The sequence below is a fragment of the Dermacentor albipictus genome, chromosome 8, assembly GCF_038994185.2.
Source record: "Dermacentor albipictus isolate Rhodes 1998 colony chromosome 8, USDA_Dalb.pri_finalv2, whole genome shotgun sequence".
NCBI classification, from domain to species: Eukaryota; Metazoa; Arthropoda; class Arachnida; order Ixodida; family Ixodidae; genus Dermacentor; species Dermacentor albipictus.
In genome coordinates, this window is record NC_091828.1 from 59,055,001 (window position 1) to 59,069,137 (window position 14,137).

General features: G+C 49.0%; 1 protein-coding gene across 3 annotated transcripts in view; it reads right to left on the bottom strand.

Moving 5' to 3' along the window:
• The window catches only part of LOC139048797 (rab11 family-interacting protein 4A-like), a 280,271-nt gene that overhangs the window by 120,192 nt on the left and 145,942 nt on the right, over positions 1-14,137 (bottom strand). The window contains exon 1 of one of the 3 annotated variants that reach the window (XM_070523452.1): positions 9,271-9,671. The exons of the other annotated variants lie outside the window; for them this stretch is intronic. Coding sequence (XP_070379553.1) covers positions 9,271-9,478 — 208 coding nt within the window. The 5' untranslated portion in view covers positions 9,479-9,671. Of the gene's footprint in view, positions 1-9,270; positions 9,672-14,137 lie in introns of those variants that run through there. 3 annotated transcript variants of the gene reach the window in all.

Consider the following 14,137-nt stretch of genomic DNA (forward strand, 5'->3'; position numbering starts at 1 on the left):
AATTGCATGGGGGGTGCCGCGCCAACTCGCGTTTCTATTCATCCGTGCGTTTGGTGAATTCGTTGACTAGCGCACGCACTTTCATTGACAAATTCTTAACCAATCTTCTTCCGCAGACTTTGATGGCACTTATTCGGCAGTGCCACGAGTATTCATCGGTAGCAAGATCACTACAGCGTGCGCCTGCATCGTGCCATGAGGAGTCGCCTGGGATGCAAGTCTGCACCAACGGCGTGTGCCTATTGTCGATGTACCGAAAAAGTATTACGGAAGGATAGAAAATAAACGATCGAGTTATCGCAGTGGTCGACAAAACGAATCGCCTACTTAACACGAGCTCCACTTCGTATCGTGTGCATGCCCGCTCTCGTAGAGGCGTGCGCACTTCCTGCAGCTGTCGCATGCTGAAGTAGCGATCTGGCACCCTAACCAACGGGAAAATTGCAGCTGCGAACTTGAGCCATCCTTGCTGCAAAGTGTGCTATTTCTTCCCGAGCGCATGTTTTCGAAAGCGCCCGCCAGGTGGCCATCAATGCCGCCTCTGTAGTCGATGCACTACGCGTATGGGCTCTTGTGTAGACTATATGTACTGTATTTTTGTTATTGTTGCGCAAGTACGCCTTAAGTTTATACAGCAACTCGAGATTCCTTCACGTCACTTCACAAATGTCCCTTCAATGTCCCGCTTCATATTTTTTTTTAAGATACGCGACATTATAGGCTAAAAGACATCTGCCAAAGAGAAACTATTGTTCTATTTTCCGAGCATATCCCAGAGTTTCTTCAGGCCTGTATCACATCGCTTGTGAGATGTGCCTGGTGAAGACCAAACTCAAGGAGCACCGCGAATAGGTGAAATTCCGGATCCGAAAATCTCTTGACGGTGTCCCTATCCCTCGAGTCGACTTCCTCCGTATTCTTGGTCTATACATCCCGAAAGACGGCTCAGATGCCACTACACTACCAAAACTTCAGGCTACTGTGACTCAAGTGGCACACCTGGTACACCGCGTGGCCAACAGAAGACACGGTATGACTGGACAAGACAGTCTGCATCATCCAGGCTCTCATATTAAGCCGCATAACATACGGGACAACATATCTGAACCACTAGAAGGCAGACATTGCGCTCAACGCTCTCAATCCGCAGAGCCATCAAAATCACCACTGGTACATCCGAACTCGCCCCTACGCAACGCATCCTCCTACTCGGCCTTCAGAACATGTGGAAGGAGCTTGCACACCCACGCAAAGTCAACCAACTGGAACAATTAAAGATAACAAACAGGACCTACTACCCTGAAGATACTGGGATACAGAGAAGCCTTAGAATCGAAAGACCTAAAGCGGGGAATCCCGGAAGACCTCCACTAACACATCGCCGTAGCCTCCATTCCGCGAAATATACACCCTACCTATCGCCAAGACCGGCGGCTGGAAAGAGTCCGGGCCCTCCGGCAAATCCCGTTACCGGATACACTGATGCAGCAAGATACCCGGGAAGACACGCCCACTTTATCAGCGTCATGGATTGCACCTTTACCGATAGGACCTGCGCAACTATTGCAACAAATGCCACTGACACGGGAGAATAGCCAGTAATCTCATTAGTCCTCTCAACGTGCAAGGATGGTGCCATCATCCTCGCTGACTCACGAACCGCCTGCAGAAACCACTAACAGGGAGCAATTTGTACCATAGCACTTCAAGTACTCCGTCGCACCGCAGCACCCCAGATGCCTACATCATATGGGCTACAAGACACCCGCCTGGAGGAAACGAGGCCACCAACGCCTCAGCACGAGGATACGCTAACCAAGCACCACAGCCAGGGGGATCTCGGAGGACCGAGGGTATAGCGAAGAAATATACGGACATCTTCCTGCATTACAGACTAGACAGAAAAACGTACTCCCTACCTGAAACCAAAAGAAGGAGCAATCACCCTCCGAAAAAGCCACTCCAACAGTCACGTCCATGGAACCTTCCTAGATAGGATCTCGCCTACCACTTACAGCTACGAATGCGCATTCTGCTAAGTACCAAACACCCCACCACACACAGTGTGGGGATGCAAGGGCCCACAGGGAACTAACTACTGGCATTAAAAACCTAACCGAATAGCAGCGGGAGGCTCAACTGTCAAGCCCTAGCCTGGATGACCAGCGTAATCTGAGCGACCGGAGTCGGCTCGTGTCCACGGCTTCTTGGGCTGAGGATGCTGTCCCCCTAGGACGAGCTTTCGCCTGCTCTAAATAAAGTTTCTCTCTCTCTCTCTCTGGGTATATCCAAGACTTGCGTTTAAATAGGCATTCTCATTTTAGAACTTAATGTATACAAACCTGAGCAACACGGATTGTTTTGCAATATGACAACAACTTGGAGGCTGCGCTAAAAGGTTTATAAGTATTTCCAACCTTCATAGGTATGGTTGAAACGAAGCTTTAAATGCTAAACCTACAATTGCCCTCATTTTCATCATGTAATGATGCGCAAGTATTATGAGTGTCAAATAGGACAAAGGTATGAGTATGAAGTGTGGGAAGCCGGTGATGTGGTAGAGGTACAGAGGGAGTCAGAGCTTAGAAGATCATGTATGTGTGCGAGTATTATAGATATACAGGGTGTCGAAAGTATCATGCATCAAGATTCAAAAATATGCAAATGCCACATATTTTGACAGAACCAAGGCAATGCTAATTGCCGTCACTCGGATATATTCAGGTTATTTTTTGCATTCCTCCTAATTCTACAATTACTCTGAATTGATTACTCAATTTCTCAGTTATGATCAGATGAAACTTGTCACTGAGAAAATTGTAGAGTAACATGAAAAAACTCCCCGTACAGCTTTGTTGCTCAATACGCGCTATATAAACGTTTTTTCCGAGCGTGAAAAGAGCCTGCGAATACATGCAAGGTGTCTCGAGCGGCCTGTCACGCTGCAGTTTTGCGTGTGTTGAGAACTAGGACTTATCCGTTTGCTTCGCTACGAAGCGGTGCTAAACGCACTTCTGATGGTCCGCACAGTTAACCGGTAAACTGGACTGTTTTTGCGTTGCTTGCATTTACGCCGTGTCATTGATAGAAAACTATGGAGCGTGTTCGCGTCATGTTGCTGCTACACCACCACGTTTCTGCTTCAGGTCTGATAAGTGCGCACAGCATCTCCCGCACAAACGTCTAAAACTTCAACGCGCTGGGCAAGAGTGCTACAACAGCGTCCCTGTATGCCATGTGGTTTGTTGTTTAGACTACACTATATCTGGATTCGGCCTACATTTTTATTTCAGTAATGTCACACTTTCTGTTCCGGGTAAAACACCGCGCTGCCCACCTTACCTGCAGGGGACGAGGCGCCGGTTCCCGCTTTATTGACGTCCGAAGTTTGAACGAGCGCCTTTCTGTGCTAATCACGCACTATTACTGTTGCGTACACAGCGCTGCTAAGTTAGTGCGTCTTCATTTGAAGCTTCATTTTTGACGCCTTTCTCGTTGCCCTACGCGCGCTAGGAGACTTGAAATCATTTAATCTGACGAGACGAAATCTGGAACCCAGATCGCACGAACTTCAAAGCAGACCTTGTCATCAAAACAGCTATTCACTTTAAAGAGGGAGAGGGTTGAGCGTGGGGCGGCTAAAGCAGTATCAGGCAATATGAAGTCGTTCACGAAAATAAGAATCATTTCCGAAGCGAACTTCGACTTGCATTGGTATTTACCCCTTTTGTGGAGCAGTTTGTTCTAGAGAAACTGATGGCGCTTTCGACGGCACGCCGCACGTCGCCTCAGCGACAGCTTACGAATTCGAAACCATTAACGCTTCCACCTTGCCTCTCCGCGATCAGCTGTCGGAAATGTAACCGAGTTTTCGCTAACGCACTGTGTTCAAATCATGCTCGATTGAATCACGTGGGTCGAAGACGTGTGCAGTAATTAGTTGGCTGCAAAAACAGTGACCGGCATACTAAGGAATGGAATGAATCTGTGTGGTCAAATTCGCGGGCCACTGCTGCAACTGTCTGTACGTATTAATAATTAATTTAATTGTGGGGCTTTAACGTGCCAAAACCACTTTCTGGTTATGAGGCACGCCGTAGTCGGGTACTCCGGAAATTTGGACCACCTGGGGTTCTGTAACGTGCACCTAAATCTAAGTACACGGGTGTTTTCGCATTTCGCCCCCATCGAAATGCGGCCGCCGTGGCCGGGATTCGATTCCGCGACCTCGTGCTCAGCAGCCCAACACCATAGCCACTGAGCAACCACGGCGGTCATTCAATTCTTGAACGGAAAGTTTCGATAGCTTGGAATACATATTTAGCCTCGCTTTTAGCATAAGCACCCTATACACTGCTCGCGCCGTTTGGACACAGCTTAATCAGCTCCGAAAGCGCTTATGCATGTTCTCTGAACCTGTGGCCAAAGCTTCGCGTCGTCCACCCAGTCACAGTCTAAGATATCTCACGAAAGAGAGGTTTTCTAAGCCGCACCGGCGTCATACAAACCCATAGTAAACACGGAGGCAGTTGAGACAAGCAATGGACGCGCCACCACGTGATCAAACATGGCAACGCCCACGGGATCTCCGCAAAAAGGGTCAATATAGGAAAAAAAGTCCATTAAAAATTGGAAATGGTTAACATACTTCTATGCTTGTGCACGGAAGAAAAAAAATTGGAGAGCACTGCTTAACGTTGAAATTTGAAGTGCTTGCTTTTACGGACTATCTTCATAAGCGCACAGGGTGAGTTTTCTCGTCTCGCAGTAATAACAGAACAAAAGGAAACTTCGGGTAGCGGTGAATCATACGCTAGTACAACAGAACTGCTTGTTGGCCTAGTTGGTGCTTGCTAAAAGACATGTCTTTTGCCGCAAGTTAAAACACACACAAAAGGAACACACACAGAAGACAACACGGACGGAACTTCTAACTGGTTTAGTTTGGGCTGTGTCCCATGAATATATATACACATACACGCATGCGCAGGCTGTTAACAGACGTACGTTATCCAGCGGTCAGACAATCTCGTTTCCGTTTTGTAGAGCAAGATAGATGTATCGCTAATGCAACTTGAACCTTTCTTTTTTATATATTAAGTTTCCATTAGCGGTTGTGCTATGTGTCTTCCTTCTGTGTGTGTTTTAACTTGCTGCAAAAAAAAAATGTCTTATACGCTAATACACGTGACTTGGGCGATAGCGTAAGAGTGACAAAAACAAGAAAACAGCGCAGTTCAGCTGCTATCTTTTTACCCGAACTGCACAAATAATACCGCGAGACAAGACAGACAAAATCGGGTTTCCGCCCGCGATTTACGAGCTCCTATACTTACTACTATCCATGAAACGGGCGTGTCGAATTATATTACATACACATGGCCTGTCGATATGTCAGCTACATGGGCACGTTCGCAACATTTAAACCAAACCTCACGTGCAGCCTGTCACAGCTAGTTCCTATCAAATAAGGAAATAAAGAAACGGGGGCGTATATTCTAAGGATTATATTCGTGCGACTTCAAGAGGAAGCTCTAGCTCGGGAGGTCGATCTGAATACGAGGGCGAATCAGAAAGTATTCGCCCCTCTTTTTTCATCCAAATTGCGGCTGTAAATGCGAAGTCAACATGTCCACTCCCAGCAGTGCACCGGCATTATCTGCCGGCAGCTCCGCGGCAACGGCGCGTCTGGCAGTTGTTGAAGATGGTTGTGCTTCACACGTCCACGGCGTAAGAGTAACGACCTGCGATTCGTTTTCTATGGAGCAAGGGACGAACGTCCATGGAAATCCACAGGGAAATGCAGCTCACGTTTGCGGAAATGTGTCCCGCTTTGAGAAGTGTGACGTGGTGGTGTTGCGAGTTCGCAAAAAGCCGTTGAGGCTTGCACGATATTGACCATTAGCGTTTATTCTTTTAATAAATTTTATCTAGCCCACAATAGATAGTTTTAGACTACGGGGACGCAAGCGTTCGGGGCCCCCTAACGCTTAGGGCCACGGTACTGGCCTGGTACGGGCCATGGTACTGCGCATGCGCAGTACCGTGGCCCCAAACGCATGAGTCCCCCTAATCTAAATCTCTCTAATGAGCGTTGGGGGAAACTGCGTGCGTCGCCGAGTGACGACAACATTTTCCGCGTGGATGCAATGGTGAAAGCGGATCGGCGTGGGAACCTCAAGGACATTTCCCGCGAGCTTGGCATTTCGTATGGGAGTGTTTACGACATCGTTCACGGGTCCTTAGTGTACCGGAAGGTTTCGTATCGGTGGATTCGTAAGCAGTTGGATGGCATGACGAAAGGCAAGCAAACGACTGCTTCATTGAATCGTCTGCATACTGCATTTCACGTCGGAATCGAAGCAGTAGAGCATGGTTCGGAAACATCCGGGTTCACATGCGAGAAAGAAATGTCGTTCGGTTCCATCTGTTTGGAAAATGACGTCAACGGCCTTCTGAGACAGACAAGGACCGCTCCTGCTGGATTTCATGCCGCAAGGTGCAACCATCAATGCTAACAGTTATTGTTCCACACTGTCACGTCTTCCGGCTGCCATCAGGCGAAAACGCCGAGAGATCCTCGATGTGGAAAACGCGGTTATCCTCCACGACAATGCGAGGCCAGATGTGGCAGTCAGAAACGCCGACAAGCTACGGTCACTTCAGTGCAAGAGTTGACAATCCACCGTACAGTCCGGATCTCAGCCCCAGTGATATTAACGTTTTCGGTCGGGTGAAGAAGTTCCTGGCGGGCCAGCGATTCACGCGCAACGATGAAGCCGAGACAGCAGTCCGACGGTGGTTCCACAGTCGATCAGCCGGACGAATTCTACCACGGGGGCATTTCAGCTTTAGTGCTGCGGTGGGACCATGTCTGAACTGGTGTGGGGACTATGTGGAAAAATAGTGTAAGGTACAGTCGACCAAAAAAGTTTACGGACCACGGCATCTCAGAAAATTCAATATATACGAGCAGCCTTTAAAAGCAGCCAGTAAAATTGGGCACCACAATGTTGTTCGCATATGCCACAAAAGGCTGGAAATGGGAATAACAGGCTGTGTTTTGAGACTGAGGATATATTCAGCTTTTTGTCAGATCTCTTGGTCCGTAAACTTTTTTGGTCGACTGTACGTGGAATAGTACGTACATTTGTAGTTACCTGTACGTACCTTATTTTGGCTAATAAAAAATAGAAGCGAAGACTTTCCGATTCGTCCTCGCACATGGGCAAGAGAAACCGCTTGTCGCGGCAATCAGTCACCCAATTGGGTTAAGTATTGTGTACATAAAACAATAAGTTAAAATTGAGTAGCTGTATGAACTAGATTTCTTTTATTTAATTAGATCAACTTGTGCAGCAATACTGTATAAAAACGCAATTTATAAAAAGAATCCTCAAGTACAAAGTTTTCAACTCTGTAATAAAATATGATGTAGCAATAATTTAATCTGCACCTACTAAGGCACCTAAAGCGCACAAAATTATAACACCAGCGTTCTGAAATACTATGCCACTAAGTTGCGAGTAGAACTTTTGCAAAATACTTCGTGAAGATTGTAGCAACTGCTAACTCACGCTGTAACGGATACACAGTTCACAGAACTACGATGTCTCGTTTGTTGCTCAGCTACGGATTTGTAAAGTTCGTGATGCATTACGTTGGCGCGCACACTTGTGCATGCAGCGCCTGAAAGGGATAACTGCTTCAAAATACGAACCCTGGCTGCACCATTTCTATTATACAGCCACAATGCTATAGGGCAACAGATCAGCGCAATTCCCCAGCGAGAGAGCACACATAAATGAAGCTCAGATGTCATATTCAGAAAAAAGAAATAGAGTAGGAAGGCGATTGAACGTCTAATTGAAATCGACAAATTATTTTCTTCCTCGGCGAAAGTTCGGAACTATAACGGGAAGATCTGAAGTGAAGGCGCTAAACTGACGGAGGACAAAGAAGAAACACGCACACACACACAGGGCGCCTGTGTGTGTGTGTGTGTTTCTTCTTTGTCCTCCGTCATTTTAGCGCCTTCACTTCAGACCATGCTTAACCAACACGCCCAACTATCCATCCTAACGTCGTATAATGGGAAGTATGAATCGTACGATATAGTGCGAGAGCCACGCTCGAGCGACAACGTTCGATCGGCGTCAAGCTGAGCTTGAACCGCCTTTTTTTTTGTGTGTGTGTGTGTTTTGCATCAGACCGTCATCACGCCCGTCATAAACAATTACTGCCATCATCACACTCGTCACGCACCCAGTGACCCCAGCTGCACGTACCCGGTGGGCCACATTCAGTGGTCCCCCACCTTATATTTAGAGTGCACCGTCTTCGGGACGTGCCCATAAAAGAGTCCAGAAGCCACTTTGAAACGCACATGCCTGATACGGATGATAACTCGCCAACAAGAGCTTAGTGTGTCCGTAAACGTAATGCCATCGGCCGAATACCGAGTTACCGAAGAAGTGTACGGCCGCAACTGTGCTGGTGGCGACATCCAGTGAGGCGTCGTCTAACCCGACTGCGCGCAAAGCTAATACTGCAGTGAATACAGTATTCTGCTTAACAGCTGCTGTAAAGCGTTGGTTGCGACAGAATCACTAACGTTCCGTAGGCTTGCTATTATTTTATCTATGATAACGCTGACACTATATAAACTAAATGTTTTAGTGAATTGTAGCTCAACAAAACGCCCCAAAATGTAGCTATACCATCGCTGCTACCGCCATCCACGGCTATGGTAACGCGGTAATCCGCAAGCGCTAGCAAGTTTATGAACTACCTAAAATCCTGCCTTTAAAAACTTCTAACGAGCTATAACTTTGTCCGTGCGAACAGATGCCATCCACTCGTGGCGACTGACACACCAGCGAATGTCACCGGCCTATAGAGAAGGTTAAATTTTGGGGTTTTACGTGCCAAAACCACTTTCTGATTATCAGGCTCGCCGTAGTGGAGGACTCCGGAATAATTTCAACCGCCCGGGGTTCTTTAACGTGCATCACCTAAACCTAAGCACACGGGTGTTTTCGCATTTCGCCCCCACCGAAATGCCGCCGCCGTGGCCGTGATTCGATCCCGTGACCTGCAGCGCAACATCATAGCCACTAAGCAACCACGGCGGGCGTATAGTGAAGATCATCCAGAAACCAAAACGCTTCGCGAGTACGGGCCTTCCCCGGGTTACGGCCACATCAAGCTCGACCGTGGCACACAATGGATGCGGGCGTACTACACGTCACGGCCGCACCGTCGGCTCACCCTTGGTTCTCACGCCGGACTTCCTGCGGCGACGAGGTTCGCTCCAGCGAATGCGGGCCGCGGACGAGCGTCGGACACCGGGGCACTCCATGGCCAGTCCCAAGTGGCGACAGGTCCAGAGCACTTGCGACACGAACACGCACAGCGCCAAGTGGGCCAGCGACTTGGCGAAGGACACGACGAGCATGGCGCGAGCGACGATATACATTCGGGTGTACGCGCACTAAAGATGATAGTAAAATCAAAGTCACCCAAGAAGGTAGGGGGAAGCACCCCGCGTCAGCACTAAAAGCAGGTGCACAATGAACGATAACTCGCGCGGGTCGGGACGGCGAAATATCGCTGGACCACGGGTGGGGGGACGATGCCAGACGGCGCCATAAGCCGGACGCTCACCATTGGTCCGAGCGTGGTTTTGGGACTGACGGCTATCGCTTTGTTCGATAAGTTTACCAGGCTGGTGGCGCAGAATATCGCCCAAACCGAGCGCGACGCAGGCTAGGAAATCGCGTTATCTCTCGAACACGTCTTAAAGAGTGCAAACAGCGCTGGTCGTTTAAAACGAGCCGCATCCGGGAACTTCGGGGCGCCAAGAGTGGGCCGCCTCGCGTCGTTTCGGCTATGGTAGCCGCCTTCGTCGGAAAGCGAGTGACCATCCTGGATGGGAATCATAAGTTATCGGGTGTTTTTTTTTGTTTGTTTGTTTTTGAGGTGCAAGAACCCCGATCTGAGTATGACAGACGGCGTAGAGAGGAGGGGTACCACCTGGAGTATATTTTAACATGCACCTAAATTTAATTGCACGAGCGCTTTTCCTTTCTTTCTTTTTCTTTGCATTTCGCCCTCACCGAAATTCGGCGGCCGCAGCCAGAATCTCGCCTGCGACCTCGAGCTTTGTCCGGAATAGGAATAGACGAGCCTGAAAACTGCGTGCTGCTGATTTTGGACGGCCGATTCCACAAAAATTCTTTCTGCACAGCTGCACGAGGACGACGTTTACTCCTTTGTTTAGCTACTAAACTGCGCTGTCTGAGAAAGCATGCAATTAAAAAAGAATTAGAAAGAAAACGACAGTACGTTGTTGCCAGACTAAAGAAAGGTGATTTCAGACACAAACTTGACGTCGAAAATGGTCGCCACATGTCCAACGCACTCGCGGAGCGCGTACGCACTCGCAGCAAGTCTCACCTATCGCATCCCCTTGCCCCTCCCCCAGTACAGGGTAGCCAACCGGAGATAATCTCTGGTTAACCTCCCTGTCATTCCTTTGCCTTTCTCCCTCTCTCTTCAACTCGGACGCCGAGTGAATTATCGAAAAGGAGAGAAACGTCAGAAAGTGGCGTCTACTGGATTCATTACTAAATAGGGGCGGCACCTAACACTACGGACAGTTTTCACGGCGATACCATGGGCGCCGCCATGTCTGATCACGTGGTGAAGCGTCCATTGCTTGTCTCAGCTGCCACCGTTGTCTCCGTGTTTACAATAAATGCTCAAATACACGAAAAATTGCCGCGCGACAGGCCGCTCGAGGCACTTTGCCTGATTTCGCGGGCTCCGAATTCCACGCTCGGAAAAAGCTTTTATGAAGCACGTGTCAAGCAACAGAAAGCTCTATCGGGAGTTTTTCATGCTGCTCTACAATTTTCTCATTTACACCTTTGATCTAACTATACTTCAGAAGTTGATTAATTAGTTAGGACTAATGATGTATTAGGTAGAATGAAGGAATAATCTGAGTATCTCAGAGCGATGGCATATAACGTTATATCTTGTTTCTGTACAGCTACGTGGCATTCGCATATTTTTTTTTTTTTTACTCTGGCTAAAGTTGGCTGGAACAGCGTATATAAGTTCTTTCGGAGCTCATTACGCCTTGTCCAAACAGCATGAGCAGCGTATACGGTGCGAGTACTAAAAGTGGGGCTCCAAATGTATTCCAAGCTGTCCAAACTTTCAACATATGAATTAAATCAGGATCAATGTGTGTGTGTTTTTTTTTTACAGTATAGCTGTTAGAACCTCACTGGGTTTTTCTTGGCATTCGCAAGCTTCGCCGAGCTGGGGGAGAGCCAGCTTAGAGAGAGTGAAAGCAGAGTATAAAAATAGCATCGCGCACCATAACGACAGGGCTAGAGTGGGTGGAGCCTAGTGAGGGAGAAGGAGCGGCGCGGTGCGGACACAGGTGGAGTGACGTCATTGCTTGCCGATAAAAGCCTGCGCGCTCGCTTCGGCGGATTTGAAGAAGCTACCAGGTACACGGCGTCGGAGCTAGCACGCATCAGAGCTAAGGCTGTTACGATCGGCCTGCAGGGGTACCAACCTACAAAATTTGCCCAGCCAGCCGCAGCTGCGATGGTGGCGATATTCGGAGAAGCGACCTTGGAACCCTCCCCAGTCCGCTGCGGCGACTCGGTTTGTAAGGACGAAAATGCGCTTCGTCAACAGCCCGTCGGCGCCAGCATGTCTAGACGCGGCCGGCGGGCCAAGCAGTGTTAAGGATTCGCCGTCGCCATCACGGTTTGTTTGGAGCGGGGGAACTCCTAGAAGAACATGTTTTTCGGTGCGGTCTCACGGGCCAGAAGCCGTCACAGTCAATGGACAGACGCGGCGGCCACAGACTGCGGGGTCAACTCTGGGATCAAGAGGCACCTGCTTGGGGCAAGACCTCTGTCTGCAAAAACCCTCTCACCTCGGTGTATTCAGCGAGACCTGTGCGGAAGTGATTGTGCAAACCCTCCCCCTCAAAGGCGGGTCGGCTACGATGACTTTGGATGCTCCCATTAGTCGAAGGTTGAACGGCCGTTTTCCCTCACCTAGGGGTCTAGGGAGGACAGAGTGTTTTTAAGGAGCGTGGATGAGTTGGACGACGGCATGGGCCAGCTACCATCTATTTCATGCCCGACCCCAACTCTTTTACAAGGCGCGGCGGTTGCCGCTGCGTCGCGTCGGTGCAGCGTCTGGCACACGACACCGACGCATATGGCGCCTCAACAAATGGCTTCTGTCGCAGCGGGCTCCTCAAATCGCGCACCGTCCCAACCTAAACCCGCACAGAGGAAGACGGCATAATTTTTGTGAAGCCTTAACTTCAAACAGCTCCGCTGGCGTCTGGTGTTTGCGATAGCAGAGCCGCACATAGCTTTTTCTCTGCGTTCTTTGTTTGGCAAACACTTTGAAACAACGGCTTGTCATGCTTCTGACTTAGTAAAGTTCCTCAGTGCAGTCATTATTCTTGTGATCGGCCGTTCATCCCGCGACACCCCTAGGTCTCAGCTCGCACTATTATGGGGAACGGGCCGACGGCCTCGTCAAAATGGTTCTCAACACGGATGAATTATGAGCAGCGCGGGAATACTTCGTTCATGAGAGGTTTCAGCGATTAGCAATGATAGGCTGTCACCTGTCAGCAGCACAAACTGGCGTGTCCAAGCCAGAGACGCGCTCAGTGCGAGGACCCGGTCATCACCTAGCTCTGAGAGTACGATCGGCGTCAGCGAAAAGGGCAACCTCCCTCCGGATTAGTGGGACATGATGTCAGCGGCCTCCTGACACCGGATTGGTGGGGCCTGATGTCATCGGCCCCCTGGCACCGGATTGGGGGAAGTGACTAAACAATGATCACGCAAAGCATAGAAGGAGCTACGGACGGCGAGAGTGATCGGCGACTACAACTACATCATCAACTTTTCTGTATTTCTTTGCATTTTCTTGCACATACGTGAATATATACGTGTTTGTCCAACGCCCTGAACATCGGACTCAGCCTCACGTTAATTTACCCCTCCAAGAGGAAAGATGATCCCACGTCTTCTAAGCCCGAGTTGCAACACTATCTGATTGTTTATTTTCTGCCTTATCGATAGTAGGTGTAGCTCAGTCGCGATATATTTTTTTCTTGCTGCGCACAATGGCTTGGAGCGTGGACATTCTGTACTTTTGCATCGCTTGCAGCAACGACGTATTATCGCGTGGACCATTTCCTAAGCCATCACGAAACATTAAGCATAGCACATTCGTGCCCCGTCGGTGTAGTCCCCGTCACACATGCCTCACACATACCCAACCAATGCTCCGAGGCATGTGTGACGGGGACTACACCGACGGGGCACGAATGTGCTATGCTTAATGTTTCGTGATGGCTTAGGAAATGGTCCACGCGATAATACGTCGTTGCTGCAAGCGATGCAAAAGTACAGAATGTCCACGCTCCAAGCCAGGTTCAAGCGTGGGTCCATTTCCTTGCTTGTGATACGTGGGCGATACAGTGGGCGTCAGTTTGCGTGCGAGTTGAGGTGGATGTGTGACGATAAAGTGTGAGAAACTTATGTACTATGCCGATGACTAAAGTTGCCGTTGGCTGCGGCAACTTTATTCTATCTGCAGGAACGTACACGGCAAAAAATTAATTCAATCCGTTGGCGCTAAAATTTGTAACCCCATTCCCCTCGAAATTAAACTTGCACGCAACTTTAGATTCTCTTGTAAAGTACTTTTTTTTTTTAAATCAGTCATGTAGCAACTGAGCTTGTAATCGGAATGCCAAGTCTACGTCCTTCGTGCCATATGTCTAGCACGTTATTACACGGTACAGCCTGCATAGCACAAGCTATGTACGCTAACGGTCAAAATATTTCTGTAAACATTTTATTAGCCCCGAGAACGAACACGAGCGGCGCTGCGAGCGCCGCTCGCGTGACGTCAGGGCACGGACTCGCGCCTGTCGTCTGCTACAGTTCGGGCGGTGTCCGGGCGCTTTCTGCGGTGTTTTCGTTTGTTCGCCCTCGTTTTCTCTACTTGTATACTTATGGTGGTCGTCTCAAATATATTTTTATGACGTCTTCCCTTGCGAACATTTATTCAAAGA